The sequence below is a fragment of the Apostichopus japonicus genome, chromosome 7 (genome assembly GCF_037975245.1).
Source record: "Apostichopus japonicus isolate 1M-3 chromosome 7, ASM3797524v1, whole genome shotgun sequence".
NCBI lineage: Eukaryota > Metazoa > Echinodermata > Holothuroidea > Aspidochirotida > Stichopodidae > Apostichopus > Apostichopus japonicus.
The window spans coordinates 7,708,787-7,731,594 of NC_092567.1; the positions used below are offsets into that span (position 1 = coordinate 7,708,787).

The 22,808-nt window shown below is 36.9% G+C and overlaps 2 protein-coding genes across 3 annotated transcripts in view; both read left to right on the forward strand.

The window, feature by feature from the left end:
- Positions 1-22,808, forward strand: part of LOC139970031 (uncharacterized) — an 87,421-nt gene that overhangs the window by 53,968 nt on the left and 10,645 nt on the right. For both annotated transcript variants that reach the window (XM_071975593.1, XM_071975594.1), the window contains exons 9-10: positions 6,998-7,050; positions 17,462-17,497. In XM_071975593.1, the coding sequence (XP_071831694.1) occupies positions 6,998-7,050; positions 17,462-17,497 (89 nt within the window). The remainder of the gene's footprint in view (positions 1-6,997; positions 7,051-17,461; positions 17,498-22,808) is intronic.
- Positions 19,865-22,019, forward strand: LOC139970071 (uncharacterized). The gene is made up of 2 exons (XM_071975707.1): positions 19,865-20,078; positions 21,113-22,019. Exons 1-2 carry the CDS (start codon positions 19,935-19,937, stop codon positions 21,968-21,970), a joined length of 1,002 nt encoding a protein of 333 aa, XP_071831808.1. The 5' UTR covers positions 19,865-19,934; the 3' UTR covers positions 21,971-22,019.

Here is a 22,808-nt window from a genome sequence, read left to right on the forward strand (position 1 = left end):
TAAGGCTTTACCAACTATGTGAATTTCTTTTGACTTGTTGTTGTTGTTGATTTACATACAAGAGAGTAATGAATCAGCAACACATGATTGCCATTTTATATGAAGGAGACACCCAGAACAGAGTCTAATTGTGATAGTAAACAACGAACTGAATAATAGAAATGTAACAACACTTCATATTGCTTGGCTTAGTTGATTTAAGAGATAAGTCATATTCCTTTAATTCGCTCCTTCGAGATCCCTGCCCTATAATATATTGTGTGAGTAGCCATCACATCAATTGATGCTTTAAATCTCTTTCCGAAAAGTAGTGGTATCATACACTTTGGGAAACTTAAGTACACAGCGACAACTATTGTGTAAGGTTTTGAAGTGATGTTGTGCCCCTCGGCCCAACACCCCGCCCCCAGTCCCCCCCCCCCTCAGGCGAACACACACATAACAAACATCCTTCTTTCAATCTGAATTGCAGAATAAAGCCGCGAAGTTTAACTTAATTCTTTTCCAAGTTCTGCAACAAATTTCTTGTTTCTCTAAAATTGCTGCAAAGTGTATTACAAAATAAACGAAAACAAAACAGACCAAAAGTGTATCGGAACTGTTGGTGCTAGATGTATCGTACTCAAAATATATGAATAGGTAATATTAGCATAAAGATTTTATAAAGGCAAAGATAAGACACTCGTTCTGCAGTTTTATACAGGAACAGAGGGTCGTCAAAGCCGACAGTTCATATATAGGGAGGGGGGGGGGGGGTCTGTAGTCTTTCCCCCGAAAAATGGCAAGTTTAGACTTCAAATGATACATTCTGAGTCATAGTTTGACTTATATGACTTGACTTATGTCCAATATCTAAGTCTAATCGCAACATTGTGTTTTAACTATTCTAAGTTAGTTTGAAAAGAGTACAATCTACATGTATTGGCAGACATTAACATCCATGCACTATTTGCCTAGAAAAAATAATAGTAGAAATAAAATTTGGGTAATGATGTTAGGGAAAGCATTTAGAACTATATGTGAATTTAAAACCATATTTTATTTTCTTTCATTCATTTATTTATACACTTACAAAAGTAAGAGCTTCGCCCCCCTGACCCCAACCCGCCCCAACCGGGGCCTTACACTACTATCCGCTGAAAATTTACTTCTTCTCATAGATAGATGTCTGTGTTTTAAAATTTCTTCAAAAGAAAAAAAAATCTTCAAAGGGTGCAGCTTAGGTCCAGCGGGTCCCCACCAGCCTGCTTGGATTACATTAAAGATAACTATAATTTATTGATTAAATCTGTTTTGAATTTTAGTGCTTTAAACTCGCTACGAGAGAACAAGCGATATCACCAAATGTAAAAATTTCAGGAGGCTTCCCCTCGTAGAAACAACCTGGGCTTGAAATATATTCCAGAGAAAGCCCCCGACCCCGCTTGAGCTCTTAGAAACGTTCTGTAAAATGTTGAGGTTGAGCTTCTTCCTGACAACCCTATCTAAAAATTATGCAGCTTCCGGGTACTTTGCATCACACCCTTTAATAACATTAAACTATCAAAGAGAAATATATAATTTACAGTTTTGGTCTGTAAATCTGCATACAAAGCGAAATGTGCATAAAACAGGCTTTATGCTTATTAGATGAGTACTAGTTTAATTTTCTAGCCATAAATATACATGTTGTGTATCGATTCGGTACAGTTTTACATCGGTATTATATACTTATTGAGGTAACGATGTATACTTTATTCTATTTAACACTTGTTATCTGTCGAATGTTTAACTTAATATTTGTGTTTGATTTTCGCAGAGATGCTATACTGTCATAAAGAAAAATTAAATTTTAGAGTAACCACGGATCTTGCAAGTAGTAGTTTAGAGAGGGATTCAGATACAATTCAAGTAGTATTATTCATCGGCCAACGCGTAAATACCCGAAAAGATCTATTGAATGTTTTTAACTGTATGGTCCACCATCTTGTCTACATACGTCTAAAATATTGTTTGTAAACGTTATAGGATTCATTGTAGTCGTTTAAGTCAGTTAAAACTAATCGAACGCATTACTAGGAAGAAACGGATACAGCGGAATGTTCGGGTGCAGGAGGGGGGGGGGGGTTACATATTTCACGCGGCGCTTCTTGATCATGTGATATTTACTAGTTGGTTGTTATGGTATCTCTTTTTTATGGGGGGGGGGTGTTGGGTTGGGGTGATTTGACTAAGGAGCTACAGTATATGTGCGTCTTTACTGTAATGTTGTATACGTCATTAGCCAAACACAATGTAACTTGTACATAAATGGGGGTCTGCCCGATATTCATAAGGTCCGCTATTCATAGGGGTCATTGTTCATAAGGATCGTTATTAATAACGTGCATTTTCTCGATACACAGGTTCGCTCATCATAATGGAAATAAAGGTTCGTTATTCATAACAGAAAGGGATCATAATTTATAAGGTCCGGTATTCATAATGGAAACAAAGGTTTGATATTCATAATGGGCAAAACGGTTCGATATCCATAATGGACAAAAAGGTTCGTTATTCAAATGGGACAAAGGGTTCTAAATTCATAATAGAACAATGGGTTTGTAATCCATAATAGACAAAAAGGTTCATTATAATAGGAAGAAAGGTCCGATATTCATAATGGAGCGAAGGGTCCGTTATCCATAATAGACAAAAAGGTTCATTATTCATAATAGGAGAAAGGGTCCGAAATTCCTAATCGATCAAAGGGTTCGTAATCCATAACGTGAAAAAAAGTTTCGTTATTCATAATAGGAGAGGAGTGCGTCATACAAGTGCAAAAGACATTCTCCATTTTCCTACCGACTTGTACGGAATCGGCATAAACTTGTACGTTTCCTAAAGGGGGTGGGTCATTTTCCTCATTGTGTATGATAAAGAACATTTTTGTCTATTATGAGTTACGAACCCTTTGCTCTATTATGAATATCGAACCCTTCGTCCTATTATGAATAACGAGCCTTTTTCACCATTATGAATATCGAACCCTTCGTCCTATTATGATCATCTAACCCTTTTCACCATTATGAATATCGAACCCATTTACCAATTATGAACAACGAACCTTATTTTTAATTTTGAATGACGAACCTTATGAACAATGAACCATTTGCTCATTATGAATAGCGAACCTTATTAACAATGAACCTTATGGATGATGACCCTTATGAACAATGAACTTTATGAATATAGAACCTTATGAATATCGGGCTGTCACCCATAAATGGAACATCACTATGCCACCTTACATTACATCTCCGAAATATACGTTTTCAATCGATACTCCTGTTGCTACGTACAACTGATTTTCATGTTTTGATGTATAATAAATTATAATGCAAATGAACATGAAATAAAGAAACACCTTGCATGAAATTGCAACTGTTTCTTTTATAACGACCAAGGGTATGCATTAGCCGCGGGATTGCGCGATTCCCACAATTTGATTTCAAATCCCGAATGTCAAAAGTTGCCAAGACGGGATTTCCCGTAAAAAAAATCAGCTCTCAACTTGAATTAAACATAACGGCCCTGACCGTGTAGCGATTCATCGCTAAACTATCGCACTTGGAATAAACGTTTAGTAAAAAGCCAGGAATATTTTTGTTTTTTTATCCCGTCTGTAATCCATCTTAACATCCCGTACATTTCCTTGCCAGTCTTTCCTTCTATTAACAAATGAATGAAGAATTATAGCTATTTTGAGAATTCCAATATTTACGCACACTCGAACATATACAGTAGCTATAACTATACGAGAGGAAAGCACTTGCTATGGACTACCAGAGTTAGCTGCTTGATGACATCGAAGACACCTGCACTCGACAAACTATGTTTGCGTAAAATCCCCACAAAGCACCGACCACATGGTAGGCTAAAATCACAAAGAGTCACAAATTTAGCCTAACCATCTGTTTATTCGCTTAAATTGTGTCGCAGTTAGCTCGCACTAAAATAATCACCGAATACTTTCGTTTTTGCTGCTATCTTTGACCACATGGTAGCCTAACACCACACTAATTCAATGGGAAAATCTTGCCTTAAAACCATCGGTTTTATACACATACTCACCAAAAGCGTATAGCGATGTTTACAACTTTCAAATAGCTGGAAATCGGTAATTGTTTGGAAGGTATGTGCTATGTTTTCAAGAGGTAATGTTGTATTGTAAGTACACTGTTGCTGTTGAATTGAAGATTTCAATTTTGAGAATTATTCACCAGTATAATATTTTCGTTTTCCGTGTTGAATGATTTTTATCCACACACGAAAAAAAAATTAGAAATTGTAAGCAATTAAACAGCCATCTACACTACAAGAAAGTTATTTCATTAAATGAATCTTCCGTATTCACGTGTCTTGATTACTCAAAACATGAAATCATGAAAGCACTCGCATAGCAGTTATACGCGATCCCATCCGCCCCCCCCCCCTCAGAAAACGGGTACCCGTTTTGTGTGTTTTCGATTCGGGTACACGAATGTTCGGTCGGGTACCCGGGTGTCCGGTTACCCGACTCAGGCCTAGAATGTTCTTACTCATTAAATAAGAATAATGCTCAAGAGAAAGTTTTCATCCTTCGCTTGGATCAAGTAAATCATCATGGATGTAACTATGCTGCAGGCTATGGTAGTCTCTGATGAAAAAGGAATTATCGTGGGTATTCAAACGAGATACATATTTCTTGAGTTTAATGGAAATGAGCATTTGTCATATCGTCACCAGTATTGTTACTGAATTAGAACCGTAAAACTAGGGACGTGCAGTTAGCTATAGCAGATGCTTAGATCTGAACTGGTTAAACGGCCGATTATGTAATAGAGTGCGCACTGCAACTATGATATCTGTGTAAGATCGGCTGCAATAGTCTAGGCTCGCATTCAAATTCCAGAAGCAGAACATGTAAACAAACAGAAACAATGAGATGCTACAATGGTCTGTTCTATTTCAATTCAACAAGGATTGTTATTGTATACAATTGCTGCTGATATTTCTGTTTAGTTCATTTGCAGTTTTGTCATGGCCTTTTTGATGTTCTGAGAGACAAACCACGACACAAAACATAATTTATATTGATATGATATCTTCATTCATAGTTGCTTACATGTAAGTTTTGTTCGTATCCATCAACACTTCTGTCGATAATGCAGGCTTCTTGAAACTTCTTAGACATGTGGAAGGTGTTATTGTTCAATGTTACAATTGTGCATGTCAAGTCATAATAACACGATGTTAGATTATACTAACCTTCCTCCTCCATATAAGGGACAACTAGAGAGATTGATGTATTTAGTCTTAATACAGTTTAAAAAAAAACATATCTAAGAAAGTGGCTGGAAACAAGACATATAACCTTAGTTTACACAACTGACATACTCTCAGGACATCGGAAATGGGATCACGTGATTGTGACGATGATTTGTCTAGTCTTGTAGCTCCATAATTTAACTCAATAATGTAATTCCAAAAACAATTAGTCTTTTTCTATTATCAATATCAAAATTTTTGGTATTCATGATCTTTGATGACGTCACTAATGCGTTGTAATATAAAGCTGAATATCTTGATAACCGGGTAGCTTTACAAACATCACGAGCAATCAAATGTTTAATTTCTCTGTACAATAACACATCTATACTAAGATTCTACCTAAATTCATTATTTAAATGATTAAGAGTAATATCAATACATACAAACCACTCTATCTCCACTCCTCAACATTATTTCTCGGACTCGTACACATTGTACGCTCTTTAATTGCTTTGTGTTTATAGGACACCTCGAGATTCTCATTGTTAATGATGGAGTGACGTCACTGCTGATGATGTCATCATTGATCAATTTCAAAGACAGTATACTAGTTAGTGTAAACAACACGTTTGCCCCGATTCATTAAACGTTTGACCATTTTAGACAGATGTGTGTTAAATAGCTACTAAATGATCTCGTGATAACAGCTTAGAGAGAGATTCAGAGATGATGTTATCGAAGTCAGTTTGTTCATCATTTACAATTTCGAAAGCGCCGACATTTAGACGAGTGACGAAGTGTACAAAATTTGATTTTATCACTGCATTTTCTGGAACTCTAATAACGTATTCCTGCCCCCCCCCCCTCTTTTACCACTCTATCCACTCTGCAAAGTAGGGTGTCAGCTGCCACTTGCACCGTGGACCTACACCTATGATGTATTTTTAGTAGAGTCTGAAGAACATTAAACAAAGAAGCCTGAGCATAAAAACATGTAAAAAGATCCTTTACATAAACCTTCCTGTAACGAACTGGGATGCTCTTATAGATCCAGCAGTCCTCTTACATGCAGACTAGCTACGTGGTTATCAACAATTCTTTTTGCATACATAATTTAATTTAAATTTGCTATTATACAAATCTCCTTTTTCTTCTTTTAACAAACTTGTGTAAACAGTGTTTAATGATGGCTCTTGTGATTTCTGATGACGTCACTGATGTTGAGTGTTCTCTGATCAGTTCATTGTCTCATGGATTATTATTCTTGATATGAGCATCGAATACTCGACTATCATGATTTGGTTCTTAATTTAATTCAAGATTCCTTCCTATTTGAGTTGTGTCATATGTTTTTGGTAGGATAACTGATCAGTTATGCTAATGAGATGATAACAATTCTAACATGATTGATTTAATAACTAAGAGGATACTAGTTGTAAACTGATCAGGTATAAAACCGAGATGATAATGATAGTAAACTGATCGGTAATCTGAATGAGTTATAAGGATTGTAGACTGATCGGCTATATTACTGAGATGATAATGATAGCAAACTGATAAGTTCAAAATTAAGGAATCAACTAGATTGATTACTCAGCTGATATGAAGTTATCATCGAGAGCCAACATAAATCGCTTGAATATAATGTTTATTATTTCATTCCAGACCAAAGAAGATTAACTTGCACTTACATTTGTTCATCAATTTCTTTCATTTTATTTATCAGTTTGGAACTCGCGGAATATTCGCCGTCTGAATCTACAGACCGGTCAATGGCAGGTAAGAGATTGTGCACCTTTCGTTCAGATGTTGCTCATAATGCATTCTGGTCAGCTTATTTGAGCTAAGCTGCCCTCTGTGTTACTTTACCAGTAAATATAAAATCAATATTGTGATAACATTATCGGTGAAATGCACTTAGTTGATGGTAGCAATAGAATTAAATTGTGATTAACAGAAACGAAATTAAAACAACAGACATTTTCTCTCCCCTTCCCCAAACGTTGGTCTAATGCTTTCCATATCGTTGTTTTTTCTACCTAAATGTCACCCCGTGTGTCCCTTATTACCCAACCATAAATTAATTGTATTATTCAAGATATTCTCTCACAGGTATATATAAAAGCACAATACTGCCTTGTAGAAACGAGACACTCATGCTAAGTTCTAATCAGAATTGTATTCATGTTTGCTTACATTGTAGAAGGAAACTTACTTCATCAAAACATAGTGAATATTTATGTGTATTATCTACTATAGTGTTAACTGAAAAGATAACATAATGAAATCCTTTAAATACTGCTCGATTGTTGAATGATACCAAAGTTTAAATGTTAGTGACGTGGTGTCCATTTCACATTCAAAGAAGTGGAATATATGCCTTTAAGAAAGACATATAAAATTGTGATTACTTTTCTTTACTTCCTTCTACCACTGTCAAATCAGCTTTGACAGAAAGAGACAACAAAGTTAAATTTTTAATATTAATAAGAAAAACTTCAGGTCGTCAATGGCAAACAGTTTTCTTCATTTCATCCCTGTTGTTTCTTCGTCTAAATGTGATTTAATATGTTTTTAAACAGAAGTGTCTGAAATAAGATACACTTCGTACAAAATATGAAAAACTGGTACTCCAGCTATATAGCTATGTAGCTACGGGGAGCCTGGGGGCGGGGCCCCCATGAAATCGGCTGGCCGCCCACTGGCCCCCCACTGGGAATGGGGTAAAAACAAAATGTTGTAAAAAAAAACTCATCAGTTCGATTCACTAATATTTTTTGTTCAATAATTTGGGAAATAGAGTTACACAATTTGCTCGTCTGCATCTGGCAGAATAAGAATAATACAATATCTGTAGTAATCATGAGAATGGTCACACAGCATGGCATGCATGGCAATGGTCGATGCGACGATTGCGACCATACACCACGAACCTTGTGCATGTGCTGCGCGATATCGATATCTACCAATACATATTATCGGTCATCGATTGGCACTAAAACCCAGATTCTGATGACAGCTGCCTCAAGAAACCCAATAAATGGCCTAATTAGCACCGAGCCACCAATGTGGACCATTACCGAAACATCGATGCGTGTTAGTCTTCCATCCCCTTTCTCTAATGCTATTTAAGTCCACATGTGGGCATATCCTGCAAATCTACCGATAGCCCACAGGGGTTTGCAGTAGTATTTATGCAGTAACTTGCCCGAATCATTTTCAAATTTTTGCCCGACAATTCCATGATTTTCTTTATTTAGCATCATGATGCCCGAATATTTCCGTGTAACATCACCGTAAGTGCAGTTCATCTGGGCTACCACGCTTTTTGCACGATCATTTTTTTTTCTAACTAGTCAATTGTATACCTGGACCAAGGGGGCGGAACCGGGGGGAAAAAGGGGCACGTGCCCCTCCCCCACTTTTCCTCAGGTTAAAAATGCGCCTTCTTTCTACATAAAAATTGAGGTGCCTCAAGTTAGCAAGAAGCCAGGGAACCAGAATGAACACTCGGGAAGGGCCGTTTCCGGCCATCTGAGGGGTTTGTAAAACCAAAAATTTTCTAGTACGCTCCGCGCCAACCGATGGTGACGCTCCGCTCAGATAGTCGTGCATACAACTTTGCAAATCCTGGCTAAGCCCGTCACTTTTAACGAATTTCTGTGAGTCAAACTCAAAACATTTTCGAATGGAAAAAATTTGTTAAGATATTAACAAGAAAAAAACTCTAATTCGGAAGATTCCTACATTAGCAACTAGCATGATTTCACCTCATTTTCTCTCAAAAGAAAACTTGTTCCTTGTTTCCCAATTTGCTTATTGGATACTGCAGTGCTAGTATGCATATTTTCCTTGAGGGGGGGGGGGTGGGGCGTTGATGGAGTGATGTGTATACACAAACAAGATAATACAATAAGAGTTATATAGGGTACTAAATATAAGGCTGCATCAGTCCAATCGAATTTCTGCAAAGTGCCCTTTGATGTCGGTGCCCCCCCCCCCCCCAGATTAAAAGTGCTTCCGCCGACCTTGACCTGGATAATCCCCGACATGAGTGTATAAAAGAAGCATTTCTTTTGCATGGATGGTGGGGGGAAGTGCATACAAGCCTAGAAGTACAGGTTTATCATATTCTTTGTTATATTTTATACTTTTTTGTGAGACAAATTGCAGTCTCACCCGACACAGCGTCTACGTGTCGTTGAATAATGTATGTTTTTTTTTTTCTGGAGGTAGCTGAGTACTGTGTTAAAATAATAAATAAGGTAACTAAATATAGGAGCTTAAAAAATATACTGTCCCATTTTTCCCCTTCAAAGTGATGTTACCATTTTTTCTTCTTCTAATTTACCAAATTTTTGGGGAAGTGTAAATTTCTAAAACGTGAGATTATAAAATAAAGAATGTTTAGATGCAACTTGCGAGGCCTCAGAAGTGCCGTTTCCGGCAACCTGAGAGGCATTGTGTGCCAAAAATTTTCTTGTGCGCTACGGGCCAACTGATGGTGGCGCTCCGCTTAGATAGTGTCACGGGAACATTCAGGCACAAAAAGTTCTACCCCCAAACTGAAATGGTCCCGTACGCCTATGATGCCAACTTCCCTCAAGTTAAAAGTCTGGCTGAGTTGGCAAGGCCAGTCAGCATGAAAGAGAAAAAACTTTTTTTGCATTTCTGTCACCAAAGTTGCACATCTTTTTGGTTGCTATTTTGCTTCACAGGTGCCATCTCCTGCGATCTGGGGGGGGGGGTGCTGAAATCTCTAATTTTCTCTGTACGCTCCGCGCCAACTTAGGTGGCGCCCCGCTCAGATAGTAACCTCCGCTCCCCCCCCCCCCCCACAAGAAAGAACAGCCCCCATGGCCCCCACTCCAAAAAATCCTAGCTACGCCACTGACTACAATACTGTATCGTTATACACTAACAGAGAATACTCATAATAGTTCACAAAGATTTAAGTATATGGGACAAAATCACTCTGTATTTTCTAAACTAATTTCGAGATAGCCGTCACTGCATGTAAACATGCAGCAAAGAATAAGAATACTCGATCGAAGTAGTTTCAGTTTGTAAAGATCCAACGTTATCCTTTGAGACATTCAGAGAAAAGCAGAATTCAGATCGCTGCGTAAGAAAGGAGAGAAAAATTGAGAGATTATATTTATATTTATATTTAGGTTTGTAGTCTGGTTCAGGGCCAAGGCCCTCTCCAACGACTTTTCAACTTAACCCTGGTCATTGGTAACTTGTCACACCTACACACCAAAGTGTGCACAATTCAATCAATCTCTCCTGGGGCACCACAGTGCACCACAACCACGTGTCCCCCGGGGGACTTCCCATAAGGTGCAGCCACAAATCGGCGCACGCAACTATATTTACAAGTTACTTCGCATGTCCCCATTTATACACCTGGGTAAAGAGAGGCAATGGAGATAAATCGCCTTGCCCAAGGACACAACGTAATGATCTGGCCAGGACTCGAACCTGTAATCCTTAGATCACAAGTCCACTGCCTTAACCACTTGACCACAACGCCCTCTCCAGATCGGAGCGCAGGGAGGCGGGGGGGGGGGGAGTAGTGTCTTGATATGCTAGCATTGTTTTCATGAATCTTATTAATGTTTAGGGTTTTTGGTTGTTTCTGTTTGCGTGAGACGTGGGTCTTCCATGCATTATTAAAACACTAACTGTTATGGGCTTGCTTTACCTCTTGCATATTCACAACTACTGTACATTTACTAATGACGTCATCTCTACGTCATCGCCCTCGTAACAGTCCATGCTAGTACCACGTCCTGATACCAGTCAGAGGTCTATAAACCATTGTTGGGGAACCATTGCCTCTCACCCCGTTCCAATAGCACGGTTCTTTGTTGTCTTGCCGTAACAATGCGTTACCTGTTTATTCCTATAATTACTACATTCTGTGTTGACTGAATGATCTTCACGTCTTTAGTGACTTTCTTTTATCTAATTATCTTCACTTCTCCTACGGAATGGACTTCCCTTTTCCATACCATATTTCACTTCCATCCAGTGAATTGTAGCGGATCCCTTTATAACTATTTCAACTGTCCTTGGATGAACTTTTAATCATTTATTAATTACGTGCTGCTCCTTTTGACGAAGTACTCTTTATCGCTGATCATCGCAAAGGCCCAGCTCTACTACACCATCGAGTTCATCGACTTCAGACCCAGTCTTAATAGATAGGTTATTTCTTTCTATCTGGCGCCTTAAGTTAACTGTATTTTTGTTATTCACTTATTTGTACCATTCACCTTTATTACCCATATTATTTGTAGAATATAGAAATATGATTATTCAAAATACCATTCGAAACCTCGTCCATCTTTTCTTGTATGCGTTAACACCCTTGGAAACTCTTTCTGCCGGATACGAATTATTTACATGTCGTTTCCGTAACACTAACATATATATTACTTTAAAGTGTTGGTCTTGATTCAAGTAATTACTAATAAATTAAATTTAACTATTTCTATGGCATTTTGCGAATTAGTCATGTGGTAATGGGGATAATTGTAATTGGAACAGATGTATGCGGAATTTGGCTTTACAAACTTATTTTAAGTTGGTTTCTATACTTTCGTAGTATTTAACTCAAATGAAGTTGTGAATTAAGTCACAGGGTAGACGTTTCGATAAAATGAAATAAAGCTGCATGCTACGTTATATGTTATAACGTTGACCAATCTATATAATATTCACACATAACTGGATTCCACTGCAAATAAGTAAGAGATCTGTTGTTACAATCACATGATTCCTACTTATTAGTGGGTTATTTATCGTTTAATCAGATTCAGACAATAATGGGTTCCACAAATTTATTGTCATGTATCATTTGTTTGTTTCAAACCTTTAATATTCTGTCTACTCTCATCTTTCCTGGTGTGATTTTGGTGAAATAAAGTAATATTAAGTTTTCAAGGTCCTTATCTTTCCTTTAACGACCAAGTTTGTTATGGGCAGATTGTAGCAAAAACAACACAAAATACAGAAGCTATAAATATCCATTATGGTATTCTTCCTTGTGAATTAAATCTTGCTAATAAATTAACCGTGTTGCTAAGAAAGCTTCAGGGGATTAGAAGGATCACTTGCTTAAATTAGTATTTATCCAGATTAGTGTATACGTCACTGACATAAGTGTGTGGGTCCAACAGGCTTAGATATAATGAAAGGACTGGTATGGTTTTTATTTGAAACCAATAGACTCTGGTATATTCTGAATGGTAATGCTTGCCATGATCTTAGTCATTTGTATATATGGAGGAAAGAGGAGCTATTTTAATTACTGACATTTCAAGGACTCCGGGGGGGGGGGCGGTGGGCGGAGGATAAGGATCCTTGTAATCGTGTACAATGGGAACAAATTAGAAAACAGAAAGAAACTCTGTAGTATATATGTGTAGCTCCTCTTATCCGCTTCGTTGTTATCTTGTACGGATACCATGGTAACCAAAACAAATGCAATCTCTTTATAAAATATAAATATAAGACAAATTTGTACTATTTCCCGCGTGTTTGGAACGGACACAAACAAACATACATTAGACGATTTTGAATGTGTCAGGATCCGAAGGGTGGGGGGGGGGGGTTCGAGTGGAGTTGTTCCAACTCGGTTAATGATAATATCGTTGAATACTTATAATTTGTTGTCGGCTAATTGTTTATTGTATCTTTATAATTATCTGCAATTGTTAAAGATATTATATTGCAACACCTGGACCTTATCATTAGTGTCTAGGATTGGGTGGAGAGTTAAGGGCGCCAAGTAAAATACAGGAATAACTCACGTAAATTATGTATCACGTTTATTCCAAACGTAGACACAAACTTTTAAAATATCTTTACACAAAATATCTAATACATATCTTTAAAATATATGTTTATAATAAAACTATGTAAGCAAATCACGAGCATCGTTATGATAATTAACAAACGAGCATAGCATTTCAACATTCAGTAGAACACTAGTACAGAAGTGCACTATTGATATCCTTTCTTCTAAGTTCAATCTTACTCAATTATTAACTCAAATTTATCAAGGTAAATGTTTCTGCGACGGTTCCACGTACACTCATGTGTATAAGACATTAAATACCTGTAGTTTATGGTCAGAAATGAGGATGAACTGGTAATATAACAGATGGTGACCGATGCGAAGCAGCGCGATTTAACATTGTTGTTCTTTGTATGGTTTAAAACCACACTAGACACTGGTTCACATTGCCAATTGTTTGTGTGTGGAGTGCATAGATAAACGAAATTTCGAAAATTTTCGAAATTGTGAATATCAGACACACCGTTTTCCAGAGTGCAAATGCTGGACATTTTGGCGATTACATAAACGAATGAAGAGGTGATACGGTTATTGATAAAATGAAAGAAAATCGAAGACTACTGTATTTTGTAATTTGTGAAAATATAATATTCGTGATTTGGAATAAACTGTATAGAAGCAGGTCTTGCAATTTTTTTAGTGGCTCTAGATTGGCTCTGTGGAGTAAATCAGTACCGATGATTCAGTAGAGCTGTCTGTCAAGGGTCACGGTTTTGACGATGTTTCGCGGGGTTTTTAGTTGTAACTAGTAGATGATGGCGATGGAAGCTCAATTTGCCTTAGCGCTTTAATTGATTATCATGAGATTTGTATTACGAAGCAGGCGTCACATATTGGAAGAAGTATTCCTGCAAAGACAAGAAGCCGCTGTTCGCCGACGGAGAGCGTGTAGACGCATATTCATTTGTAACACACAGCGAAATATTATGGATCCATAATTACAGATACGACTGTCTGGTATAACAGACAACAATTAGTCATAATTATGGTCTATATTGTTGCAGTCGCTCCGGACTAAGACATGTTTGTTTACATGGATGAAAGTGCTACAGTATGCATAGCTATAGAGACTTCAAATTAGTTTTGGTGATTTTTCTAACTTTAAGATATTGACTTAAAAGATTTTTTGTTTACTAAATGTGTTTTAAACTGTTATAACAGTGAGGAATTGGACATTAGTATGTTATACAGGGCACGATAGGACAGAGCGTTAATCTAGAATATGATCTACATTTTACCCGACAATCTTGAAATGAGCGCAATCTTACATGTTGTCAAGTGTCTACTTCCTGTCAGACTCACAGTATACTTTAGAAACCCTCGTGATAATATTACAACGCTTTCATCACCCTTCTATCATCCAAGCTTTGTATTTTGCTCAACTTTCTGTTGGTGCTAGAAACCTACTTTCCATATTGTATTATAAACTGTCCCTACTCCTCTCTTTCAACACCGTTTCATCTGATTTGGAAAGATATTCATGTGTTCCTAAAGCAGCTATATCCGTTGTTGTATTATATTATTAATTTAACATGAAACGAAACCTTGTGCAACTGTAAATGTTTAGATAGATGTGTGCGCATTATTGAAGTGGTAATTCATTTAATCACACGGTGCACTTTAGGATATTATTCTAATTCAGTAAACTTGAAGCCAATTAAAGACAATTGGTCATAAAAATCTACGTATTGCCTACTTATCGTAATGGCACACTTTCTCGGGTTTGATTCGTTATTTTTAAATAATATATCAAAAGATAGAAAAAAAACTTCCTTAGAGATTCTAATTGGAAAGGGGGGGGGGGGGGTTCCTACGTCCCCATACTGAAGTAACGACAATTACATTTAGAGTTAAATTTGCAATTGTCCAACGACGAGGAGTTATTTCTCCAGGATGCATATATATCGTAAAATACACAATATTCGTTAGAAACCTTGTGACGAGGTTGGTACAAATAAATGAAAATAACGAAGTCTCCTTTCCACGCTCGTACTCCAGCACTTTCGTCCTATTTCCTGATTTTTGTTGTCCTTCTTTCTCTGCATATAGACCCCTTTATGCTCTCCTTATTGAAGTAATTGCTTTGTGAATCAATGAACATTATCAATTTTAAAATAGAGAATATTCAGACAGATAAAAACATATAAAGCGAAATGAATCTACCGTGCTTCCAGTGTTTCTCTCCACACCGTCTCTGTCAAAAAATGTTTTCTTGGTAAAAATATCAATGGATAATTTTCATCTCTAGAATCTTTACGTCTGGCGTCTCTGCACGCATCAATATGCCTTCAACAATCATTTAATGTTACTCGGTTCAAGTAGTGTGAGTTGTAATGGGATTTAAGGGATCCCTATTTATTATATTTCATTATTGATTTAGATTGATGTATATATATTGTACGTGACTGATGTGCATGTGTGGGTCCAAGCAGGCCTCTATATAGAAGGACGTATCTGGGTTTAACTTAAAACTTAGAAACAAATGGATTTTTTAAGATCTCTTCAACTTCATGCACTTTAACATACTAGGAAAATTAATTGTTTGTACAGTGCTATGAATAAGCAGCATCATTATGATACAAACAATATCAACGGTGAATCTGAAGTAATAGTGTTTTTAAAATATTTGTTATTCCTTTCGTCTTTTTAATAACGGCTATATAAAATTAAAAAAAAATAATAACTCGAAGGAGCTTGGGCCCGAGTGGGAGGAGAGGGGGTGTTCAAAGTACCTGGTTATGTGTTTGATTATGTAAAATTACCACCCAGCAAGTTAACTATTGTATCTTCATAATTATACTCAAGTACTGATGATAAAATAATGCAACATCCGGGCCTTGTATCCTCACATCGTTCCTATTGTTATTATTACTCTTTCCATCAGAACTTGTATATATATCTGTATCTTATAGGATAAGAAACACTCTGATGTAGTAGAGTCAAATTATTTCTTATTTCGAGACGAGTCCGAGACCACTTGGTTCGAGTATGATACTCTCGAGTCCGAACAGCCTTTCTATAGAGTATATGAGCAACCCGAACGAAGTCCAGCTAATACATAGAGACACAGCAATGAAGAGCTCACGCGGTTACTGCCAATACTAGTCTAACAGACACACAGGGGGTATCGGTTACATAAACCCACTCTAAATATTCCTTAATTTACGGACCGTCGCTTCCTGGTCTAAATGTTCCTTGCCTAACATTGAACAGAGAGAGTCACTTATTGGAAAACTGATTATGTGCACATATACACACTTCTAATTGAACATACATTGACAGGGTAAATTTAGAATAAAAAAATATGTTCAAGGTTTATTATAATTCATCAAATATTTAAATGTTAAAAGATCTATAATCTATGTAATTATTCCACTGTGTCTCTTGTTGTATACTTTGATCGGACAATTACATTTACCAAACGTTCATAGATATCTTTACACTACTAACAATACGATAGAAACAGACCATCTTAGACGAAGGGGGGGGGGGGGGTGTAACCAATATGCTGCTTTGTGGGCTAAGCCAGATTTTGCTTTTTTCTGACATTAAATCGATCCAACAACGACGTTCTACTAAACTCTTTACCATCCTCGTCATCTTCTCGTTCCATGGTAGCCATCTGATCATCTCAGTGAGAAGTTGGTCATGATAACGTCACTCAGTGTTTGATGACGTCACTCAGTGTTTCATAACGGGTTTAAAACTAAATATGTCTTTCCTATAAAGCTGATGTTTTATATTAATGTTATTAAAGGCATCGAAGACTCGCCCCAAACAGCGCGCCGCCATCTTTCAAAAGTTAACTTTCCGTTGCTTGCAAGTGAAGTTTTTTCTTGTCGCTACAAAATGCAGACAGTAATGAAACGTGATACCTTGTTATCTTAGCTGGACCTGAGATGTCAATCGCTGTATCGTTTGTACACTGTGCTGTGGGTATTGACCGCAGCTGTATGTACTGAATGTACACTAGTGTCTAATAACCGACGGTAGTAGCTGTGTGCGTACTTTTTAGGATCGATGGTGGTGTCTTATACTTCTGTTACACCTCATTGGAAACTAGATCAGATAACCGGCATTAGATGTTTCTTTTGCGCGAGTCTTCACACCCTTTAAGTCCGTGCATCTTACATTGACGAGTCTGTCTCCTTTATTGACTTTAGGGTGTTCAATGTAGATGTGTGTTTACCTGGCAGGAATAGTTTATTGCGACATTTGTGAAGATATATCATTCTAAATTATATATTTTTTGCCTCGTCATGTTATATTTTCCTGAAATTAAATTTTAAAATCTCATGAAAATAATATTTCTCTTCCTTTCAGGCCTGTGACGGTTGGGGTAATCTACCAGGAGAAGAGGTAAGAGAGACATATATTCATGTCCCTGTTAATTAGTAACGGTAATAGATTCATGTTACTGTTAATTGATGACGTCAATTTAGTAGCAGGCAATAATGTGTTAATTACCGTGGAACAAAGAAATAAGACAAAAGAGTATTAGACATTTTTCACATCTGGAAGGAAAGATTTATAATTTTCGTGTATCAAACAGGCAATTTAGATAGGCCAGTTACGAGTTTTTGTCTGGTAATGATGATAGCACTGTTCTCAATGTCAAGTTTAAGTGAGGCCTAAATAATCTTCCTTCAGCAACATGGATAAGGAAATGCTAAACAAAGAAACGGATAGACTTTTAAATACTGCAAGTTTTAGTCAGATGTTATGGAGCGTTACAAGCCTCACACAATATTTGAAGATAACTTTTAAATTGACAACCCCCACCCCCACCCCACCCCCACCGGCAGATGATTAATGTTTAATTTGTTTCACTCTGCTGATGTACATATCATAATTCGTTACCAATTCAAAAAGTATCAAATATATTTATTAGTAAATTTCTTGTAGTACGGTAACTCATTTGTTCATTAAGTTCTCCGCGAAACAAATGTTCACAGTTTATTGACTGTGAGAGGAACTGACATAATACATTAACATCGTTAAATGTCATATGACGATTCAACAGTGTAACCGGTATTCTTTGATATAATACAATCATTATAATCATTCCCTGGGCTCGGGGAGGGGCTGGGGATGGTTTAGGAGGGTATCCGTTGGGTTATAGAATCATTGTGAAACGAGAGCATACATAAAATTACACAATCACTAACTCGGAGCCAACTGTTGTTATATGACATATAAGGAAACTAGTAAACAATGAACGGTTGATGTTTTAGTGACTGAGTGATGACGTCATAACGTAATCCCTTACAGAGTGGATTAAAAGGAGGAGGGGTGCATCAAGTAAGTTCCAGTTCAGGTCCGTTTATATAAAAGACATGACAGCAACGGTGTAGGTAGCTAACGGCACTATAGTAATTTGAGATGAAGCTGCGTGCATGATAGTTGATTCTCTTACAACATAAACTTGAAGAAAAAAAAACATTTATTTTGCAATACACTTCCCAAATGTGTGTCAGTTTAATGCCTCAAGTAAGATTTCGAGATGGTTTACGCTGATTCTAATCTCAAGTAATCGATTATTTATTAGCACATCATGTTATAGTTTTTTTTACAGTGATTTTTATTCTTTTTATTTTTGTTCTTTTGCAATGTGAAAGCTAATTTCTGAATATTGTACCAAACCTTTCTAATGTAAGTCAAAATGAGCTAGTAATGAATTACAATTATACACAGTTTTTTCTCTACATGAAATTTTATTTTGGAAAATAAATAAAAACATTGATCATTAACATGTCGTTGCCTAAACACATTTACAAACAAGTGACACATATAACACCAACTAACGAGGTTCCATTTTGCTTTTTAATTGACTTTGTTACATTATATATCCGACTTATCCAGCTAACAAATAATATTGTTATGGGCGTTTGGTATCATGTCAATGTTTGTTCAGATTGAACATAAAAGCTGATTTCAAGGCACATTTTATCTTTCCTCGTAGGTCTCATTTAAATTATTTCAAATACGACGTCAGCGTACACTTGCAGCTAAGGTGATTACTGCTACATAACGCATTGTGTATACGAAATTTTACTAAGGGAAATTGGGTGTTTACTCACCATGCATGCGACGGATGAGTTGACGTGATGAAGTATTTCTCCTTAAGGCATAAAACTAGCGGCTCGTAGTTCCATTGTTTCAAGGCGGTGGGAGCAAGGGAGGATTTGTCGGACTAAGTTGTTTAAAACTAGAGTATGTTACCCAAAGTTAGATGAAAAGTTATATTAACACCACCTCATCCCTCTTCATGGACGTCTTTTGTCCACCAACTTTCTTCGGCGAAGTTAAGAAGTCACTCATAGTAGAATCGTTGTAATACATCTTCACATATGGGGTCTGTAGAAATATTGGGCCAAACGGTAAGGTGTAACCATGGAGATACAGGAACAATATTAATAAATTACTTAGATCTATAGCTATTTTTATGGATAAAGGAAGCAAATTGCCCTTGGATGTCGAACATTTAACCGTCAAAACTTTAAAAATACTTTCATAAACAGCGGTCAGTTTCACCCTTCAACGTCCGGATTACCTTTCATTTTGAATTATGAAACGCTATACTAATAATGTACAGAGAAACTAACAATATAGTAAAAAATAAAAGTAGGTAATTCGTGTTTTACGTGACATTCATTTTAATTAATTATGAGACTCATATGGTTAACGCTGGATTCACGTTCATTGTACATTGTAAAACCCAACCGGTAGATGAGCTTTCTGAACAAGGGTTATGACAGTCAGGATGACTCAATAATTTTAAAATAAGCGTTACAACATGATTTACGTAAGTTTTATGCGGAAACGTAGATCAACGTATGAAGATATCGTTGTTTCAACTTGTGATCGTCGAGTATCAAAACATTTCTACATGAAAACGACTGGAAAGAGAAGACTGTGCGTATTTGCAACAAAATTACCGGTAAGTGATCGCTCGCGCGCGTATATCGACTAAGTAGATAACATACGTCAGGGGCCAGCTTTCCCAAGTCTTGGATGATTTACGGTTCGTATTTAGAATGATTAATGCTCAATACAGTAATGATATTCGCAAAAATTCGACTGAATCTGAAATATGTTGTTAAAATTAGCCCAAGTCAAAGTTTAAAACTTGCAGCATGAAATTATATGCGTGATTGAATTGGATTAGGAAAGTCACTATTTCAACAGCCTAGCCTACAAAATTTATAAGCTCCATTTCACGTTGAACGTTGGCTGTGCATTAGGTTAGGCTATAGAGCTTTACAGATAGGCCTAACCATTAACAGTTGCGCAGTGTGAGACAAAGGAGTAAAACATTCGGTTCATCAGCATGAGCTCATGTGGTTAATACATGGTACTGATTAGCAAATTTGAATGAGGTATAATTTAGAGATATGTTTGTTGTGATTGGCAGTGATAGTGGTCATTCTGTACTAGCAAATATACAAACTATTATTGTTGATAAAAACAATGGATGGCTTGTAGTAAAATTGCATAAATCTATTTTCAAAGCCACATTGGAGCATACAAAGTGACAGAGACTGAAAACTATGATCAAGTAGTTTGTCCAGGTAATCTTAAAGATTACTACCCTCTAACTTCCTACACTATGAGAGAAGCTAAAGTGGTTGTGTTGAAACACTCTGTAGATATACATGAAGAACAATAGGAGTTACACTAAGTTGAGTTGTCTGTGATAAAGCATGAGCCTTACTAAACGTTGAAAGATGCAGTACTTGGATGACATTTACATGCAAAATTTCTGCTCATGCAAGTAGCCAAGAGTAGATGTACAGTAGATCAGCTGCCATACTGCATATTTATGCAGTGCATTTGGTATACTGCAGCTGAATGGGTTGTTGCACTTACTGCTAAAATATTACTATGTGGTACAGTACTGTAATTCTAAGGGGAGTGTACGAAACGATATAGCCAGCTTCTAACTCACTTACATTGTTCTCTTTTCATGCATAGGATTGCTCAGAAATTGATACTATGTACAAATTGAGGGTAGTGTTGTCACCAAAGGACATTCAGAAGGTGTCCCTTGAGCAACGTCCAGAGTCTGTTGAAAACCTTATGGAAACTTTGAAAGATAAGTTAAGCCTTGAAGGCAGTTTCACTTTGCAATATGCTGATCCAGACTTTGGCGGTGAGATGGTGAATCTAACTAATGCAAATGATTTACCAGAGACATGTGCATCTGTCCAAGTGATATACACTGAAATTGCTGAAGATCAGTGCTATCAGAGTAGTACACCCTCACTGTCATCTGTCGGTTCGTTCGGAAGCTCACATGACACTATGAGTGTTAGTTCAAATGATGACATACAGTCGGTAGAAGCCAAACTGAGACAAGGGTGTTGGCCAGAGGTCTTTCAGGTACCTAAAGTAGGCCCAGAGCTTGAACTGGTTTTTGAAGATGGTAATAGAAAGTATCTGTCAGAAGGAAAGAAGCACCTTGACTTAAGCAAAGATCACAAAAGTCAGTTTCTTGATGCGATTGCTACCCGCATTTGGGAGTACAAAGCTTATCCAACACACATGGAATACACTGAAGTAGCAAAAGCAATCATGAGGACCTATCCTTGTTTGGCTGAAAAGGGAAGTTCCTCTGGCTATGATGAAATGCTTAACAGCATCAAATTTAAGATGGGTAATCTTAGAGCAAAAATGAGAAAGTTGGACTGCATGGAACTAAACGCTAACTCAAGGAAGCGCTCCTACCCTGGACCGTCTTCATCAAAACACAAAAAACCAAAGAGAGCAGAAATAAATTACTTACCAGACATTCCAATTGGAGAAGATGCAACAAGTATGGAGTCTTATTGAGAAAACTTTTGCACAGAAGTTCAAAAGAGAAACAGGGACATGGACAAGATTTAAAAAATGATGATAAGGACTGCATACCGTAGACAGGACCTGGTCTTAAATACGCCAGCCGTCAACGAAATGGTAGAAAGATGCCCGCCTTATTTCTTCCCAGTGAAGTAAGTTCCTTAATTGTTCATTAATTTATTGGGGGTGCTGTCTCCTTCACTAAAATTGGACATTTTGTTTTGTATTTTTCATGATATAGTAGCTGCAGTGCATAATGTGTAGTAAAAGTAATCACAGTGGGTGATTAGTGTTAGAGATGTTTTATTTCTTATGTATAAAATTTTGGTAAAATACAGAAAAAAAGAGATACAAAGTATGTGGTCTGATATGGTGCAGCAGGGTGATCTGATCAGTAATTAGCATTTTAAGCATTTTTTAGCATTAGTAATTAGTGTTTTTTAACCCATGGATGTCAGTCACCATTACTTATTTTGTTTGTCACTAATATCTGCACTAAATACCTGTAAAATTAGTTTATAACTGTATATTATATATGGTCTTACCCAGGATTCCGATTGGCAGTTGACTACCATCGACAAATGCACTTACAAGTTGCATTTATACTCTCACCTTGGAAATGGCTTTCTATAATATTGCTACCTGGCAAGAGGGAGCCATCTTCTTTTCATGGGGCAAACTTAACTAAATATTGTTTTCTACATTTCTCATTTTATTCTTTCAGTTGAAGGCTGAGTTTTCGAGGTTAAGCAACCTTGCTCTGGACAGCAGTTTCTTTTCTTCACTAGACCAACACCTTGACAGAATGGTGGAAATATTGTCAACCAGACAA

What these genes read in the sequence shown, in the direction of transcription:
- LOC139970071 (XM_071975707.1), top strand. Translation starts at nt 19,935, where the DNA reads ATGATTTACGTAAGTTTTATGCGGAAACGTAGATCAACGTATGAAGAT. An exon ending in TATTTGCAACAAAATTACCG is followed by an intron (nt 20,079 to 21,112) that starts GTAAGTGATCGC and finishes TTTCATGCATAG; the next exon opens with GATTGCTCAGAAATTGATAC.